The sequence below is a fragment of the Chionomys nivalis genome, chromosome X, assembly GCF_950005125.1.
Source record: "Chionomys nivalis chromosome X, mChiNiv1.1, whole genome shotgun sequence".
In the NCBI taxonomy this organism is placed as follows: domain Eukaryota; kingdom Metazoa; phylum Chordata; class Mammalia; order Rodentia; family Cricetidae; genus Chionomys; species Chionomys nivalis.
Window position 1 is genome coordinate 123,823,491 of NC_080112.1, and position 20,754 is coordinate 123,844,244.

The following is a 20,754-nucleotide window of genomic DNA, read 5'->3' on the forward strand; positions in this document are numbered from 1 at the left end:
AAGTAGCAAAGACCACTCATTGTGGGAACTAAATGAAATAAAAGAGGCCAATGGCTTAAAGCCACATGGTAGCCTGTAAAGGCTTCTTGGTGTCCACTACCAGTGCCGTCACCTCCAGCTGGTCTTCAGTCCGAAGGAGTCCCACCCTGTGCTGCAGTCATTCCCCTGCAAATGACTAAAGATGACATCATTTGCTGCCCATCCTTTCACAGTGCAGATAAGAGCGTGGTTAAGAAGCAACATTCACAAGGAGAAGAGAGGTAACCACTCACACAAATTGGAAAATGGTTGGCCAACAAGCCAGATTCTCCCTCTCAAATGGACATGGTCCTAGTGGTCAGAAAGAGTTCATAGATGTTCTATGGTATCTGACTCGCCCCTGAAGAAAGCTGGCTTTGGAATTAATGAGGAGGGCAGGTGGGTGGGTGGGTGGTGGTGGTGGTGGTGGAGGTGGTGGAGGTGGTGGTGGTGATGGTTGCAAACAAGTCTTACGTTCTAACAGAGAAAATTATCACCGACTTTTTCAGCAGTGATTTATGCCTTTTACATATAGGGAAACAAAATGTCCTTGGACAATGATTTTTAATACTATCCACTTTTTCAAAGATTAAAATGAAATTTGTTTAAAAACCGTGTGTTTCCTTATCCAGGATCTCTCGCTGGGACACTTTTCTATCAAGCATACATACTGGAATGGTAATTTATAAGTTATACTTAGCATTTGAAAGCCAAGCACCCAAATAATGATGCCATTGAGCAGTACATCGAAAATGACCCCCCAGACTCACCTTGGAAAATCGCAGCATTCTGAATAATTAAGAACTTGAGCTCCATACTCGCAGACTGGAGCAGCTGCTCCATGTTCAGCCGCGCTGTAAGTTGGTATTTTTCTTCCATCTTTCTTGAGCAGCATGTTGGGCCCTTGGGGAGACATACTTGCAAATCTGATCCTGAAACAAACAAGGTATTCATGTTTCAGTAAGCAGAATATATATATATGTATATATATACATATATATATATCAAACATTACACACATGTATGTACGCACATGGCACACCCAAATAAACAGGACAAAACACATTTCCACATTTCTCTTTAAATACAGTAGGTCTCGAGTATATTGTTTATCTCAATTCATCCAATTGCCCTCCTAGTTAATTCCTTTTGAATAGCTGTCAGTTAATTGCTGAGATCTGACTCATAAATTCTACAGAAAATAATTTATAGCAGCACCAAACACACGCTATTGAACACCAACATTTAATTTGTCTTTTAAAATATCAATCTTCATTCTTCTCATTTATTTTTTCCTGATTGTTATTTATGAATATGAACACAATCAAAGACAATTTTTTAAGATCCCAATTATGATTCCAAATGAAATAGATGTCTGGCCAGCCTAAACGTGCTATTCAGAAAAAATAATCAAAACATCAAAACCATATCAAAGTTTTGCTGTAGCTGTAACCAAAAGTCTATCAAGAGTCCATAAATACTTATTTGGTTCCTATTAAATGCCAGTCACAATGAATGAGGAGCACACAAACCACAGACTTGCCCTCATGGTGTTTATAGTCTTGAGGACAACAAACAACATGAAAATAGAAACAAATGTCATTCTGGGTGAATATAAGTGCTATATGAAAAGACATAAATATCAATACTGCCTTAGATGCTTGTCCATTTAATTGGCATCTGCTTTTCCAGTGATCCAATCTAACATACTATTTATGCACCAGGCACTGTACTACATGCTAGAGGTACAATGTTGTCCCTGCCCACAAAACCTCATCATCTAAATGGATTAAGAGAGATACATCTCTAGTGCTAGAAAGTAAGTGTAACAAAGCAACATAAGGATGATAAAATGTGTGTATATATATATATAGAGAGAGAGACATAGAGAGAGAGACAGACAGAGACAGACAGAGAGAGACAGAGAGAGAGAGAGACAGAGAGAGAGACAGAGAGAGACAGAGACAGAGAGAGACAGAGACAGAGAGAGACAGAGAGAGAGAGAGAGAGAGAGAGAGAGAGAGAGAGAGAGAGAGAGAGAGAAACTTCTGCCCATGTCCAGTAAGGTCCTATGGAAAGTAAGGTTCAATAAAGCGCTCTCATATATTTTAGGTAACTTTTTAAACTTAATAAAGGGAGGGAGACTAGGTAATCCTAAGCTAGCAGAAAGGTGACTTTTTAGTACACCAGGTTATTTCACAGTAATTGTAGTTGACCGTGGCGTTAATGCACGTGTCAAAGTTTTCTTAATTTCAGAATGAAATTCATTATCGTATGTCTCTCGTGTCATCACTACTGAATCCGAGGTACTGACTCCAAGCTCCTCACTTTCCTTTACCCAAGGGAACAGCTGACAAGTGTACTAGAGGAGAGAGCAAATCAGACATGCCAGCAAACCCAATCCAGCACCACAGTTTAGAGTACTAGAAGGAAATAAGAAGGAAAGAAAGCAGGGCTAGTTGTAGCTGTGTTCTTTCTACACGAAATTACAACACATTATGCTATTCTAGGAGTGGAAAGTGATGCTGTCTACTGGATCAAGAAGGGAAAGAGCCCCCCTGGGAAGAGTGGCTAATCTAAATGTCAACAAGGTTGGCTGGGACACACAAATAAATGTGGGGGAAAGGAACTCTATATAGTAAATCTTCCCGTATACCAAGTCCCTGATCATATAACAAGAGTTGATTTACTTTCTTGGTAAAGCAATGCCTATGTCATGTGTGCTTAAACTCTCTGTACTTACCCAAGTTCATAAAATTAATAGTTAGATACACAGCCATGCTTTTTTCTAAATTTGCTTTGGAGATAGATCACTTCTAGTTTTGCAGAACAGCTAGCTATTTCCGCAGGGGGACAGGCTGTTAGTGCTGCACCCATTTCCACTAGTGCTGGCTAGAGGAGGGATCAAATGATGGCATTGAATCGTTTCCTTTAGAAAGTGCTATGTCGCTATGATCTTATAACAAAATGTTATTCAAGGTATCTGTAGAAGTTCAAGAATGATTCTAAGCTATGGTGACACCTGCTTGTTTGGGCATAAATGTGATCATCCTCACAGGTACTTATGAGCGCTACACTGTACAGCTGGTCAAGTCCCACTATTGAAACCCTCCTCATCTCACCAGGCTAGCTAGCACTCTGAAACGGAATAAAACCTCAAATGAAAGCATTTTAGGAAAGATGCCAAATGTCATGAAGATGTTAAGTAAACTTTATATCCAAATATAAGTGTATATATAGCAAAATTTACTTTCTGTCTCAATTATTACTGCCTGGTTAATCAATAAACCAGAAAAATTTATCATAGGGGCTAAGAGTTGTCAATAGGCTTAAAAAATAAAAACACTCATAAATGATAAGAATTCAGGATTTCCTAACAAAGGAAAGGCATACAAAATGGAAAAATAATTTGTTGTAAATAAATTTCCTATAACTCATAGACAAGCTCAAAAAAATTCTCCTGAAAAATTCAACATAGGAGCACTACTCATGCCTCAGTGAACAGTACTGAAATGTAACCATTCCAGTGCCATGAGCGTCTGCTGGAAAGTACCAAAACAGATAAGAATAGAGAAGAAATTTAGAGGAACTCCTCATCAGCTAAATAGAATGTTACTCTAGGAACTGAATCCTCAATGGGGTAAATACAAAAGAAATGCTAGGGCAAATGGCTAAGGAGATATACTGAGAACTCTACACACTTGTAAGGGCAAAAGGCAAAAAATCAACTGAAGGAATAAGATGCAACCAACAAAAGACAGTAAAGGTGCTGGGTAGATGGCTTAGCAATTAAGAGCACTGACTGCCCTTCCAGAAACCCCAGGTTCAATTGCCAGCACCCACATGGAGGCTCGCAACTATCTGATAACTCCGATTTCAGAGGCTCCAATACCTTCTTCTGGTCATCCTGGGGACTACATGCATGTGGTACCCAGACATGCAAGTAAAAATACACATACACATAGAATAAATAATTTTGTTGTTTTTTCCAAGACAGGCTCTCTCTGTATAGCCCTGTGCTATAGTCTGTAGACCAGGCTGGCCTCAGACTCAGAGATCCTCCTGCCTCTGCCTCCCAAGTGCTGGGGTTAAAGGTGTGTGCCACTGCCACCTGGCTGAATAAACACATTTTAAAAAAAAACACAGAATGACATATATTTAATATAGGGAAGCTTTCTTTAGTCATATGAGGAACAAAAGGTTAACGGGAAAGAGCCCCTTTTAATAGACAGAAAACGAACTTTGGACTCCACTTTCAAAGAGGGCTACTCACATAGCTTTTATGTAAAGAAGGAAATTCACCTGCAAATGGAAAGAGTGACAAACAGCACATCGTGGTATGACAATAAGCAAAGACTTAGCACTTCACTGTTCCAATAAGCCAGGGGCGGTCAATTTGGGGAGACTTAATTACTTTCATCCACAAATGCTCAAAAAGGAATAAAAAAGTTAAAAATACTAATAACTAAAAATAATTACAGGGTTACTAACTTCCATTTATTTTGAAGGATTAAAAACTACCTTCATACTATAACTTTAGTCTCCTACATTATAAATTGTTAAAGAGCAGAGAACAACTCCATTTTCTTTGGAATGCCTCGGTGATCTCATTCAAGTGATGTGCATACTATTGAATTAATGAGCGCTGTAGGCTGAGAGAACTATCACGAACCATGTGTCTGCCTATATTTAAAACTCAGGGGAGTGGAGATGACCCTGAAAGCTTTACATCTGTGCAATTAACTTTGATCCTGGGAAAATACCATAAAAATCAATTTCCAAGCATCTTGACTATACACAAATACATGTTTCATTTGAAGGAGCTTTGTAGCACACATTTAAAATTATTTTGCTGGGTGGTGGGAGTGCATGCCTTTAATCACAGCACTTGGAAGGCAGAGGCAGGCAAATCTCTGCAAGTTAGAGGCTAGTCTGGTCTACAGAGCAAGTTCCGGGACAGCCAGGGCTGCTACACAGAGAAATCCAGTCTCAAAAAACCAAAATAAATAAATAAATAAATAAATAAATAAATAACATTAAGTATTTCTTGCACGTGGGATGCAGTTTGGGATCCTACAACTTAAAGGGGCTATTTGAAGCATAGCAGCTTTATCTTTCGGGAAGGTTATATGCATGTGTCCCCAATTTGTGCATCTTTCCCTGGTACTCCTTTTCCAGAAGTTAACCACAGATAGTCCCCATGGAAACCCTCTTTAGATGCGGTTCTGCTTACATACCTACATCTGATGATATCTCCAGGCATGGATGCCTGCGGCTTCACCTTCCTGTCTTCCCACTGGGCTCATCTCTTGCTCTCTGTTGCCTCCACGTAAAGACCTGCCATTTTAGCCTGCCTCCAATTTCCTTTCTCCCACCTCCACCAAGGATGTAAAGTAGTCCCTGTGCTTACCAAACTCAGAAACTCTACTCTAGGCTAGGACCCTTTCCATAATTAAAAGTAGAGAGGGGCTGGAGAGATGGCTCAGAGGTTAAGAGCACTGGTTGCTCTTCCAGAGGTCCTGAGTTCAATTCCCAGCAACCACATGGTGGCTCACAACCATCTGTACTGAGATCTGGCTCCCTCCTCTGGCGTGCGGGCATACGTCAAGGCAGAATGTTGTATACATAATAAATAAATAAATCTTTTAAAAGTAGAGAGTTGACAGTGTGCATGAGGTCGTTTAAATGTGTCACTTCTATTATTCGATTCGATTTTATTCCAAGACAGGAAGCCAGCGCTATAGAAAGCAGTAATCAGCAGGAAAAAGCAAAGCACTTATTGCGCCACCAGTCAAGCCGCTTAGGGGCCAGTCATTGCCACTTGCCAGCTGTGCACGACAGAGCGGCTTACCCGACCTCTGCATGCTTTCTTGCCCTTACCTGTAAAATGGGATTACCGATACTCTGTTTTATAGAATAAATATCTTAGCCTACTTGGTACAGAGTAAACCTTCAATAAGTGTGAATTCAAATTAAACAAATTTTTTTAAAAAAAAAACTAAATGCATGTGTTCATGTGGAGACCAGACTTTCACACCCCCAAAATAACCAGAGAATAGTTAACTTGCTCCGTGGTTATGTGACAAAATATGCACTACATTTTCTAAAGTGATGAAAATAATCTATATTTTAGTTGAAGCAGTGGTTACAAGTGTTTGTACATATTTGTCAAAACTCGTTATTTGAAATGGGCACATTTTATTGTTTACAAATTATACATCAACAGTGGTGGCTTTAAAAATATGTAGTATGACAATAGTTCCTAGGTAAGGGACTGCTCATCAGACACCCTGTGGGGAGGCGTCAAAGGAAATGCCCAAGATGGAGAGCATTTAAAGAGGTCAATGGGTGATATATATTTGGTCCTCAGCGAGTAGACGGGCCAACTTGCTCAGAGATAGGATGCAATCTAGGGTATAGTTAGCTTATCAGGAAAGATGAGCCCAAATTTGGAGGACCTTTGAATGGAGGCCAAGACCTATTGTCTTAACCCCAAAGGCAATGATGAACAACTGGAAGTTCTCAAGCATGGATACAATATGATGAAGGGTGCTGTTTAGGAAGGAGTAAGCCATCAGGGTCACTTCCAGGCCCCCACTCTCTAATTACCTTTATTATGTTCTTTATGTTGGTTATTTCACTAGACTACCATTTTAACTAATGACAAAAAAATTGTCAAAATCATATTAGAAAGCACCTAAAGAACAGAATATCCATGTAGACCTTGATCCTTATACTTCTCTGAGAGCAGAGACAGCACATTGAAACAGCAACAGGGAAAAAGGAAGCGTCAGGGCTCAGTAACAATGAAAAATGAAATCTTTTCCATAGATATGCGAGTATGTACAGTGATTTGACACATTTCATTGTCAAGGTCTGCTTTATGAACAGTGGGTTTTTCCCTAACAAAGGTACACTGTGCTGAAAATAAAAAAAGCAATATTATCATTGAGGTAATATTAGACAAAAGAATTTAATGATATAAAACCCAGTTAATTCATGACTTGTAGGGAAAATAACACATATTCATTAAAATTACAAAAAAAAATATCAGGCATTTTAAAAGGTTGCTTTTTAACAAAGGACAAGTCAATTTGCCATCCAAAAATATTAACTAATTTCCTTAGCATATAATAGTGACTTGCTATTAGAATGGCACCTTTCCCCTAATTAATCATTATCTAAATCAAATCTTACATGCTCATTAATTTCTCACTAATCAAGCCAGGAATACAGATGAAAGAAATGGTTGCATTTGAAACCAGAGGGGAAAGTGATCATTGCTGATAAAGAAATGATCTTAGGGAACCCAGCAGAAGGTTATTTAGCCTGAAAGAACATGACCTTGTAAAGGGTGCACTTGGATATCAGGAGCTCAGACTTTAAATCAAAGACTATGCCTGGGGCCACCATAGACTCATCTTCCATAAAAGGAAGGCCAAAATGTCGCTACGACACTGGAGTACTGGGGGTTTAAAGCAACCCTAGAGATAAGCCATTCTCTCGGCTTCAGAATTAAAGGATGAATTACCTTTGTCTGTACTGCCAACTGCCAACTAACTGCCTATCATTTCATACCCTGCTAAAAGTTAAACCCCCAGATCTCTGCACATGCACACGCCCTCTGCACAAAGTGCTCCTTTCTGGACCACATCCCCAAGCAACAGTAGACACACACTCTGGAAATACAAATTCATTGATTATAGTCAGCCCAAAAACCTGTTGAGCAATTCATTCACTCAATATTCATTGAATGCCAACTCTGTGCCAAGGACCATGCTTAATATGAGGAATACTACCATGTGCAAAACATGGTCTCTATCCTAGAGTTCATAAGTTGTCCTAAGGGTTTCTAATTAGATCTCTGATCACTCTAGATATCTTAGTTCGTCTTTATCTGATATCGCCAAATATGATATCCTTACAGACTGTGCTTTTCAGAATTTCTTATTTTTTCTAATTTCATATATGTGGTAGAGGGGGTTTGTATGAGTGAGTGCAGTGCCCATGAAGGCCAGAAGGGGCCGTGAGATTTCCCTGGAGCTGGAGTTAACAGTTGGCTGTCAGCCATCTGACATGTTCTGGGAACTGAACTGCGGTCCTGTTCATGTACTCTCAACTGCTGAGCCATCTCTCCAGCTCCTGCTCCTGCGTTTTAAATGTTTCTGATTCTCCCCTTCCCAGTCCTGCCTCATCACCTCTCCTCTTTTCCCTTCAAAAATGACAACCTCCAATGTGAACTTCCTGAGGCTAGATCCTTCTTCCCCTAATTGTCAAAGAAATTTCAACAGTCCGTTTCTGGTCAAACTATTCTATTTCTTTCAAATTTTCCAAAAAAAAAAAAATGAAGCATGGGTATGAGGACTTATAAGTAGGTGGAATATTTGGCACTCCAAGAAGCCTAGCAAGACTAGAAAAGAAAGACAAGTTGAGGGGTTACATATGCTTGCTGCTGCGCCATCACCCCCAGTTGTCTTCTGATTGGCTTCCCATGGTAGAATGTTCTTGTGCACAGAAAGAGACAGACTCCCAAAGTTTTCAGACCTTTGCATTTTCATGACATGCTCCATCTTTTATTGAACTTCTCACATTCTAACCTGACTCATAGTTATATTCGTTCTGCCTTCTCTGGGTGAAAGACCTTTGACTCATCTTCTTATCTCAAGGGGCTGATTGTGGTTTGGGCTTGAGGTCCCTTGCTTTCACTTGAAGGCAATGCCAGAACTTCCAGAGACTTCTGTTGTACATAAGTAGGTCAGACTCATTGATAACACTAGAATAAATTTAGCAATAATGGAAGGATTCATACTATACACACACACATGCATCATCATCATCATTATCATCATCATCGTCATCATCATGATCATCGATAGGAAATCCCCTAATAAAAAGAAAACTGAATTGGAGAACAAAGTCAGAGTTGTACTGTAATACAGGGGCAGCCTCTCTGGAACTGGGATGCAAAATATTCTTTTAGTTAGATTTCTTCCAGAGGGACTGAGCTAAGGTAATTTCCCCATCTCCCCTAGTGACTCCCTAATTATTATTCTACACAGATAAGTAGCTGAGATCCTGTCTTTCAGAAGATGGATAATTTTTCTTTTAATTTTTGAGATGCAATCTTCAAATGTGAAAACCAGAGTGATAGGGGGAATTTCAATATCCTAGTCCCAACCTCAGGGCCCAGCCCTGCCTTCTATATGAAATCTCACGGTGGGAAGGGGATTCTTTTGCAACAAGAAGCAAGTGCCATCATCTGCTCTGTTGCGAAATCACCGGTGACTTAGGCAAGCTGCCCTTCCATGGCAAGGGGGTCTCGACCCACATTTTGAAACCCTCTGGCATGGAGCCTGGCATATGGTATGCTCACATGCTGAATAATGCTGAATACTGAATTTATGAACAGGCAATGATGAAACTCCTGTCTCTTGAGACATTCAAACAAAGTCTGAATGGCAGAATCAGAGACCACAGAAGCAACTCTGCAGTGGCAAGTGATCTTTCAAGTCTCTTCCTTTTCTTTATACTTCCATGAGGGCCATGCACATACTCACTAGTCACCCGACACACCCAAGTTCTCCCATCACAAGAGAGATGTTCCATAGCCAGGGATGCCACAACTGGTCCTTTTGTCATGAGCAAGTAGGAAAACATCTCTACAGGGAAGAACTCATCAGCACGAGCTATATTAATCACTTTGTATGCAAGCCATAGCTAGAATTTTGAACCTCAACCGAAAAAGGCAGCCTTTTGTTTCACGGATGTTTCTGGCTCCCAAATCTCCCTGTTGCTAGTATTTCAGCAAATCACAAAGGAGAGGTGGAAAGCTGCGGCTCGCTGAAAGTGCACCATCACCTTGATCCCACAGATCCCGTGAAAAGGCCTTTCAGGTGGGTAATGAGCAATAATTGCTTTCCTGTGGCTAAAGTGTTTAGGAAAGAAAATAGACTTTTCAAGAGAAAAAAAAATATCCAGTCATAAGACAAAATCTATACTGAATAACATGGTAGCCTGTTGTGTTTCAAAACTCTTTTCTTTTGATCCAGAATGACTTCTTTTTCACTCCCCATGTCCTCAGTTTAATTGTGTGAAAATGGGTTAACAGCAGGTACCGTGCACATCCCTCTTGGGAAACCCCTGACATTTGACAACCCACTTTAATCGTTCCTTGAACAAACTCCCTTTGAGCAGAGGAGTCCCATAAATAAGATGGTGTGCTTCAGGAGACCCCAGAAAACTCACGTCTACAGAACATGGAATGCTATCTCCTAAAAAGATAGGTCTATGCCTAACTCCCAGAACTTGGCACCGTGACCTGATCTGAAAAAAAGGACTTTGAAGGCATAATTATGATTGCGAAGATGAGGTCATTCTTGATTTTCTGAGTGGAGCCTAAATCCAATGGCAGGCATCTATGTGAAGACACATAAAAGAAAGACATAGCAAGAGAAGGCCATGGAAGATGGAGGCAGAGAAGGAAGGTATATAGTCACAGAAAAGGAGTCACCAAAAGCTCAAAGAGGCAAGGATGGATTCCTTCCCCAGTATCTTTTACAAAGGCAACTCTGTGTGATGCCTTCTTTGGGGGTTTCTGACCACCAGAACTGTCAGGGAGGAAAAGCGCAAGGTTTTAAACAGCAAATTTGAGGCAACATGTTGTGGCAGCCCTACGACACAATCGCCATCTTCCCTTCTACCTCACAGAAAAGCATCAGCCCGAGGTCGTCTAGATGTTGCCTCCCGAGTATGTTCTGCCAGGAGTGCACCATTTATTTCATCGAGTGCTGTCTCTATGTGCAATGCTCCTGAAATAAGACCTTGATGCTGGAAGATGAAAGGGTTTCTTTGGGACCTTCCTCCACCAATGAAAAGGAGGTAAGGAAAGGGAGTGTCTGAGGACCTGGAAAGGGCTGTATCAAAAGAGAAGTAAAAGATGAACATGGAACATGGACCAAAACCAACTTTGATTTAAGCTCACGCTAAGATATATAATACTACTATAACGTAATAAAGAGAATCTAGTTATCGTTAACTGCAATAGCTACATCCTATAAGGACTTAGCAGCCTTGCAGAAGGGGAACAAAGGCAGCAACAGTCCTGCCTCAGCTGTTGGCCCGGACGCCAGAAAACCCGACAGGAGGCTGTTGAGAGCAATCCAAATGCCTCATTCTCGCTGCTCAAAGGCATTTCTCATCTTATGCTTAACAAATTAGGTGTGTTTTGAATACATGGGAAGAAAAATTTCTTTCAAGAGATTAGCAATTAAATAATCAGGAAGGAAGCTGGGCAGTAATGAAAGCTGCCCATGAGTCTGGACCTGAGCCCAACACAGAGTTTGGGTTTTCTTCACATTACCCCTGCCCTACTCCTTAGCATCTCTGGAGATGCTATTTCCCCAGCTCTCAGGCAAATCTTTCCGATGCCCAATTGTCCTTACTGTGACGATGCTTCTTCCAGCTCTAATGGCTAACCTACATTTCAGTTTCAAGCCATTGCACCTTGTAATTACATTCTCAGCCACTGTAAATAATCTGCACCCTCTATTAGAGCTCTCCTCTTTCCCTAGGATAGAAATTTGTGGCGAAGGGACTCAGTCGCCTTGTTAGTAAAGCACACACAATGTACCTAAGCAAAATGCAACCGAAAGGAAACCTAAAACCTCCCTCGCTAGTCCGATTGTGAAGCGCTGCTATCAAGCATTCCCTTTCTTCCCCTCCCTCAGCTTATCTGTCCACATGGACGTGCTCCAGTGCTGTGGCATTTATGCCATCTTGGGGAATTGCTGTGGAAATGCTCCAGTGATGCTACCCGTCTTCAACATAGAAGATGTCGTGTTAGAATTTTGGAATCCATAGGACTGGAAAGGACAGAGTTTTCTACCTCCTCACACCCACCCACGTACTAGGAATCAAAATCCTCACTCACTGGCCGTCCTCCTGCACGTTACTCAAGTCTAGACTTGGTGGTACCTTCTTTCTGTAGACGAGATTTAAGGGAGGAGAAAGCACTTGAGAAGGGTGCTGACAAGCAAAGCATTGCAGGCCAAACTACAAGAAGGTTAGAGACACAAGTCTTGGAAGGTTTGAAGTCAAAGGATACTGTTTCTCTCTTTCTCTCTCTCTCTCTCTCTCTCTCTCTCTCTCTCTCTCTCTCTCTCTCTCTCTCTCTCTCACACACACACACACACACACACATATACACACACACATATACATACACACACAAATGCTGAATGCCAATTTTTTTTTTAATTTGAGAAAAATGTAAGTGTCTTTTCATGCTCAGTAGTTACTTTTTCCTTCACTGCTTCCTTTAGAAACTATGAAACAAAAGAAATTATCCAAACAGGTGATTTGGGGATTTCCTTTCCAATGCCATGATCTTACTGAAAAACTCCTAATAGGAAGTGCATCCTCTTATCAGACTGTGGGTGTCAGACAGAGCTCTCTAGAGCGCACAGCCAGTTCTGAGAGTCAACGCCAGGAGAGATCCAGCTGAATGCACTGTCCAGATCCACAGTGTCCCTCTGGATCGCCACACTTTGGACTTGCCTCCAGCTCTTGAGACAATGATCCGGTTCAGGAATATCTGCCTCATTTAATTTGAGCCTTTCTTGCAAAGGAATTGAAATAAAGGAGAAATAGTGGCACAGGAAATATGGGTCTAATTATGCCAAACCCTCCTGAGCACGCGTATCTGAGAAGTGGCGGTTTCACGATCGCTAACGCTACCTTGAGGCTGAGGCACCAATGGAAATTTGGCACGAGTAGCCAGAGGGTTTGATTTGAAGATTGACCTTTACTAAGCAAGATAGAGATGCTCATGACCACGAGCTTCTAGATTGTTTTCAGGAGGCAGCATTCAACCACTTCAAGTCATTGGTCGTTCTATGAACTCCTCCTTCTCGTCAACAGGTGGAAGGAGTTTTGTCTTTCTACACATCTCCTTTCCCCTCCAAGAGCAGGGATACTAGCGTATGTGATGTTGGCTCCTTAGCATCTCATACATAGCCAGTTTTCAAAAGTAGTTTCCTAGAAATGCTCCGTCTATCATGAAAATAAAGGATGGGATTCTGGAAGGAAAGGAACTGAGTTCACTGTGTGCCTACTTGACCACAGTCAAGTTCCTAAACCTCTGAAAGCCTCAGTTTCCTTGTCTGTGAAATGGAGGGAACAGATTCCCATTTGGCAGTGCTGTTGTGCGGATTAAGTAAGATGGCGCTCATAAAAGGCTTAGCGCGGTGCCATGTTCAATAAATGTTAACGATTATTAGCACCACACCACAGGTGCTCAATAAAAACTTGCTGGATGGAAGTCACACCAACTGGAATGACTAGCAGATGAAGGGGACCTGAGCCTTTTCTTTTCTTTCTTTTTTTTCTTCAGATTTTTTCCCACCTAGCTATGCACCAGATGACTTCTGAGGGGTTTTGGTTGGGTGGCTGGTTGAGGGAATTTTGGATTTTGTTTTATTTTATTTCTTTTTAGTGTGTGTGTGTATTTTTATTTTTTTATGTGTGTTTAAAGAATAAAATAAGGATAGTGGGAAAATTAAGTTTTACTTTAGTTAACATTCATTTTTTTGCCCTCATTCAAAGTCCAGTCTGGCAAAATCAGGTATATGATTTTCCAGGAAATATGGCAATAAAATGTAAGTTGTGTAATGAGAATGAATCTGAGTCCATTTAAACTTTCTCTAGACCTAGTGTTTCCAGCAGGCTTCTTAGATGGCTTCTAGAGTGTGCTTCTGCACTGGGAGGAAACCGGACCCTAACAGATAGCCGAATTTCCTCAAGCGTGGGGGTAGGGAGACGACATGCAATTGTAATGAAAATTAACCCCTGAAAATGCACAGGATTTTATTACCCAATGGATGCCTGAGGAGATTACTAGAATTTTAGGGTCTTTACTATAAAGAGAGCAACCTGCATGCCTGAAAGACTCAATTATCTAGTAAACTGAGATTTCAAACCACCCTGCTTACCTCAATGAGAAAAGCTGCTTAGACTAAAGCACCATTACTTCTATTTAGACAACCCTTAGCAAAGATATACAAGGAACTAAAGAATGGGACCCCACATTCTTCCCTAGGCCACAACAATGCCTGTTTATGTAAATAGGATTTTCAATAACACAACGGAATCTTTAAAAAATGTTTTCTTTATTGTCTCTGAAAAAAAAAAGTGCAAACACAGAATATGAAAGCTGGGGGCTTTCACTATAATGGGTAGGGAATATCCTAAAATATTGATTCTGTGTGAGTCTCAGCCTGGATTCCAAGGAGAGCTCAGAATCAGACACTTTCTCTCCATTTTTCAAGAGTCAGTACAATATGAAGACTTCTCTGATTTCATGGCAAGTTGACTTCACAGTCATTCAAAAATTCCAGCTGAGAAGGAAACAAACGCAGAAAGTAAGAAATGTCTACTTGCCTTCATCTGGCAGCCCCTTCCAAAATCTAAGCCAAAAATATAAATATCCCTACCTTCATCATCGTCACCATTCAACAATCAAACACTCCCGTGTGACCGTAACAACCTCCAGGCACACACGGAAAGTTCATTAAAGAATATATGAAGGCTATTTATAAAAGAACTAAACAAAGAAGGAAAGAAGTATTAGCAAAATTAGACTGCCCATGGTTTTGGCAATGATTCCTATTTGCTCGAACTCAAGTGTCTACCTCCTTCACTTGACAGTTATTGATAACTAGAGAGATACCACATCTCTGGAGTTTTTAAACTGACCTTGTAGTTTTCCAGTTGTAGAACTCGAGTTTTGACCTAAACTCTGTATATCAGCCTTGCTGCAGCTCTTTACGCAGCTGATAAGAGGCAGAAATCCTTCTTGCTCATTAGGGCATTAGCTGCTCTTAAGCAAAGGGCTGGGGAGGGGCATGCTCAGTGGCCCAGAGGAATGTCCATATATAAAGCCAGCCCTGATTTGGGGTTAAGAATTTAACCTTAAAAGGCTGACAAGTCATAAATTTGCCTGAGGTTCATATATATGTGTGACTTTCACAGCTTATATTCCCTAGCCGGGACCCAGAGTCAAAACATGCTCCCCGACTAATGAATGGCACTAATTGTTCTTCCTGACTTGAGAACATTAGTCTGTATCCATAATATTTTCTTAAAAAACACACAATCTCATACCTCAAACCTTCTGGCTTTGGGGAATTTAGGGAACCAGTGAGAAAAAAAATAGGACAAGAGACTAATGTTGTCTGTGACACAGAGCTACCATTTTGGGAGTCCTGACTGACTCAACAGCTTCCATTCCATTGTGTCCATCAAGCAAAGTATAAAGCAATGTCCTCCAAACATACACACACACACACACACAGAGAGAGAGAGAGAGAGAGAGAGAGAGAGAGAGAGAGAGAGAGAGAGAGAGAGAATGCTTCGGGGAGAGTAGGAGAAAGACTGAATCGTCTTTCAAACACATTTTGTCTAACTTTCCTTATTAAATATTTATATGTAAGTGCATAACCTCATAACCTTGGCCAAGCTTGGAAGAGATAACAGATACAAGACACACAAAAGATCCACACAAGTATAAAGACAAAGGAACAGTATCACATATCAGTACGATTGGAATGCAATCTCCAACCTAAAGTCAAGCTTGAGAATGGAACAATAAAAGCCCACAAGTGAAACAAGGTCCCTGAAATGTGATAATGTCATCAGGGAGAAGCAGACTGTAATTTGGTTAACCTACAAGGTATGTGTCAGTTCTAACACATGTTAGCAGGATTTCAAAGGGGCTCCCTCGTCTTTAGATAAAAAGAAAAAGCATTCAGTGGAGGGGGGAGAGAAAGAGACAGACCAAGACAGAGGAGGGGAATGGGGGGGGGGTGGATTTCTTAAACAGTGAGCCACCTCTCCAGCCCTGAAAGAAAGATTTCTAGGGACAAAGATGCAAACTGCCTTCACTGAGAATTAAGATAAAGAGGGGGTGCCAACCACACAAAAATTCATCTGAGATATTCAAGTCAAATATACTTAACCGTGTTCTGTCTACACAAAAAGCATTTTAAATTCTCACGCACCTTAGAAAGAGGACATTTTAGAGCTCTTCACTTCCAAACTAAATAAGGAACAGAACTTTATAACATCCCAAGAGAAGTAACCAGGTACCCAAACCAAACATGTGGCAGAAAAGGGAACCTGTTTTCTCTCCCAGAATCACTGGGTGCAGGCAGATGTGGAGGAAAGGGAGCAAGGAGGGAGGAAAATCAGGAGCTACAGGAAAAGGAAGCACAATTTATAACCAAAATGCTGAGGAAAGTATAAAACATTACACTCATCTATTTTTTTAGGAGAACAAGAAACACAAAACCATTCAAGAAATATAACAAACCATAAAACACCTTCTGTTTTCAATTACAACCAGTTGAGGGAGTATGGGAAGTGGGAAGGGAAACAGAGGGAAGGAGACATGAAGGAGGGCCCTTGTCATCTGGAGGTGCATAAAGCCAGAAGAGTGCAAAAAAAAAAAATGCCCCTTGATTCCCTTAGCTATGGGGTGTGAGCTAAGTAACTCCGGCTGCTCATTAGCGCTGGTCTATGAAGTGTTGATGAGCTTCACCCATGAGTGACAGCTGGTAGTCACTGCTATTAGGACCAAATTTGAAAATAGAATCGGATGATGTTGAGAGAAGTCTCTGAATGACTGGATTCCAACATCACCTTCAGGTTTTGTGAACGAGGCAAACTTACTTCCTCAAAGAACAAAGAAACACCAAGCGGATGGCTTTTGAAGCCCCACTCCCCAGAAAACCCTTTAGGCAACATTATGAAATTGACCAACAGCACTGAAATTTCAAAGGCAAGAAATGACTTAGGTTTGATAAATTACCATTTGTAGGAAACCTTCAGAATACCATGGGGAAAATAAACCTTTATTTCAGAAATAAACTTTGAAGTTTGAAAACAAAGCACAAAATCTGCTTCTGGAAATAGAAGTTGGAAACACTAGCAACAGATCTTGCATGGCTCTCTGAGACCTTTAAATGTGTACAGTGACTTCTGGGAACAACCAGAGAAGCGAGGCCCCAGAATGCCAGCAAAAGAAAAAGCAGGAAGCCATTCAACAATTCATCCCCTAGAGGAGCAGCAAACTGAAGAGAGGAGCTATTGGACCTTGGCTACAGCACTGACGCCGGAGGCCTAGAGTGTAGCTTTTACCTATGCACAAAGCAGCCGGTTCCCAAACTAGTCACAAAGTTCTTAACAGAGATCTTGAGTGATCCTACAAACTTGCTCTCTCTCTCTCTCTCCCTTTCTGGCTCATTATCCCCTTCTCATTTATCCCCCAGCCTTTCTCCCTCCCTGGCTCCTTCCTTCATTCCCTCTCCTCCAATCCGTCATTCTCCTCCCTCTCTCCTTTCTCCTCCCCTTTGTTTCCCTCCTTCTCATACATTTCTTGTATATCGGTCCCTAAGGGCACTTCAGTGGATGAATGGGCAAAGCACAGATGTGGAAACTGACAAGGATGTTAATTTATGGTCAAGATGTTCTACCAAGTACAGCCCAGTGCTTACCCTCATCTGACTTTCACTTGGAAGCTTTTCTCAAACTTGAACACATGCACAAATCACTGGGAGCCCTTGCTGGAAATGGAGATTCAGGCCCAGTGGGCCTGGATAGGAAAGCAGGGTTCAAACAAGAAACAATCCCATCTCATCGTGAGGAATCGGGGTGAGGGGGGTTCATGAAAAAGATGATGCTGCACTGAGACTCTGACGGCTAGGTAGGACTACATTATGTGGGGATGATGGGCAGACAGGCAGGTGAGCCTTAAGATTTAACCAAGAGACAACCGCAGCATCCTTTCGGGAATGGTTCAGAATCCTGTTGTCTCCGAATAGAAAGCACTTATGGCAAAGGGAGGAGAGCAAGAGACATTTTGCAGATTTGCAGGACTTGGATAATTAATATAGGCATAAGAAATCAAAGATGTCAAGGTTTCAAGTGTCTGTACCAGGAAGGGAAGCCACCCCCAGAAATGTAGATGCTTGAAGAGCGGCTAGTGAAGACGGGCAAAGAAAATGATGGCGTGAGTAATCTCTGCTTCTGTTGAAGGTGAAGCACTAAGGACATTCTAGTGGAGATATCCAGCAAGCAAATGTGAGATTCTGAGCTGGAAAGCAAGGGAGAGGTCAGACTGAAAGGAGATATGGAAATCATTCAAATATAATAATAAAGTTATGGAAATGCGTGTGAGTAAGCTAAGACAGGGGGAGGGCAGACACATAATACCAAACACCTACATCTAATAAACGTTAAACAGAACAGACTAAGCCAGGCGGTGGTGGTGCATGCCTTTAATCCCAGCACTCGGGAGGTAGAGGCAGGTGGATCTCTGTGAATCTGAGGCCAGCCTGGTCTACAGAGTGAGTTCCAGGGCTCCACAGAGAAACCCTGTCTTGAAAAACCAAAAAGAAAAAAGAGAGAGAGAGAGAGGAAGAAGAAGAAGGAGGAGGAGGAGGAGGAGGAGGAGGAGGAGGAGGAGGAGGAGGAGGAAGGAAGGAAGGCAGACAGACAGACAGAAAGAAAGAAAGAAAGAAAGAAAGAAAGAAAGAAAGAAAGAAAGAAAGAAAGAAAGAAAGAGAAAAAGAAAAAGCTGGAGAGATGGCTCAGAGGTTAAGAGCACTGATTGTTCTTCCAGAGGTTCTGAGTTCAATTCCCAGCAACCACATGATGGCTCACAACCATCCGTAATGAGATCTGGTGCCCTCTTCTAGCCTGCAGGGATATGTGCAGGAAGAGCCCTGTATACATAATTAATAAATAAATCTTTAAAAAATGGCCACCTGGAGAGCTCAGGGCTCAGATAAGAAGAAGAAGAAGAAGAAGAAGAAGAAGAAGAAGAAGAAGAAGAGGAAGAGGAAGAGGAAGAGGAAGAGGAAGAGGAAGAGGAAGAGGAAGAGGAAGAGGAAGAGGAAGAGGAAGAGGAAGAGGAAGAAGAAAAGAAGGGCTGGAGAGATGGCTCAGCGGTTAAGAGCATTGCCTGCTCTTCCAGAGGTCCTGAGTTCAATTCCCAGCAACCACATGGTGGCTCACAACCATCTGTAATGAGATCTGTTGCCCTCTTCTGGCCTGCAAGCACACATGGAGGCAGAATGTTGTATACATAATAAATCAATTAATTAATTAATTAATTAATTAATTAAAAAAAAAGAAAAGAAAAAGGAACAGATGAGACAAGCAAAGACAAAATAAAATAGAAGGTCCCCAAGTGTATAATATCTCAGAAGGCAAAGGAATATGACAATTCAGGTCAAAACTTTAGATGCACACTGTATTACTTCCTCTCACACTACAGAGAGCACAGTGGAAATACCATTGGAGAGTAGCAAGACAAATCTACAGTTAAATCCTGCTCCACCATTTCCACAAACAGGAAAGTTAACCTTTCTGGGTCTCAGTTTTTCCAACTAGAAAATGGGCGTGCACCACCTCTCTCTCAAGTTTGCTTCATATGTTGTGATAAATTACACAGACGGCAAGTGGCATGTAGTAAGAATGGGTGGATGTTATTTTGTATGATCTTCTAATGTGGGAAACTATCCAACCAACCTAAAAATGATCACAAATAAAATCTACTAGAAACAAAGGAGTTTTGGGTGTGTGTTGAAAGAAAGTAGAAGCCGTATAGCTTAGCATAGTCAAGAGAACTAAGTGTTTTTGCCAGGAACTAGAGTTCAATTCCCAGCACTCTTATCAGGTGATTCTTGACTGCCTGTAACTTCTGCTCCAGGGGATCTAGATGCCCTCTTGTGGCCTGTGAGGGCAGGTGCACACAATAACACAGAGACATACACTTGGACAAATTAAAAAAAAAAATCTTTAAAAATAAAAGTAGAGGGCTGCAGAGATGGCTCAGAGGTTAAGAAAACTGACTGCTGTTCCGGAGGTCCTGAGTTCAATTCCCAGCAACCACATGGTGGCTCACACCCATCGAGATGTGGTGCCCAGAACACTATATACATAATAAATAAATTTAAAAAAATAAAAGTAGAAACCCTGATGAAGGCAATCTCTTAAACAATAGAGAATTTAAAGACACTCGATTTACTTTACAACTTTCTCCTAACTCAGAAACAGAAGAATTGCCATTCTAAAGACATGAAGGAAGATTACCCCAGTTTTACAAGTATTCCTAGCCTTCGCTTGGAACCGCGTGTCTCTTTGCTGCAAATTAAGCCAACTGAACATCACATATCCAACTGATAATTATCAGAAATTCTTGTCATTTTTTTTTCGGCATGAAATATAGTTGCGCTCTCCCAAAACTACTGTCACAGCTTTCATTCTACAGGGTGGGAGAGCTCCCCGTCGGGGAGGAGCAGAATGTCACCTTCCTGGAACAAGGCACCAACTGCAGATCCTTTATAAGTGCTTGCTCTGTGTGCACGGGCAATGCATGAAAGCAAGGCTCAAAAATGCAAAATGGCAAGGTATTGCTGTCAAAGACCACCCACTGCTAAAAGGAACTAACAACCTCCACATGAAATATCATTCATAGTTATTGCCATGAAAAATAAATAGAAATCTAACACTTTGACTCAAATGCATTTTCCAGAGTTTGTTCCCTCCCTCTCTCCCTCCTCCTTCTCCCCAGCCCTGTGCTGGCCTGAGTGTCTGCATGTGTGTGTGTACATGTGTGTGCATGAGTGTGCATGAGTGTGCGTGTGTGTGTGCGTGTGTGTGTGCATGAGTGTGCGT

At 41.4% G+C, this 20,754-nt stretch overlaps 1 protein-coding gene across 1 annotated transcript in view; it reads right to left on the minus strand.

Moving 5' to 3' along the window:
• Positions 1-108: 108 nt before the first annotated feature.
• Gpc3 (glypican 3) overlaps positions 109-20,754 on the minus strand; it is a 31,813-nt gene continuing 11,167 nt past the window's right edge. The window contains exons 2-3 of the mRNA XM_057760784.1: positions 789-950; positions 109-203 (exon numbers count right to left, since the gene is read on the minus strand). Of these exons, the coding sequence (XP_057616767.1) occupies positions 109-203; positions 789-950 (257 nt within the window). The remainder of the gene's footprint in view (positions 204-788; positions 951-20,754) is intronic.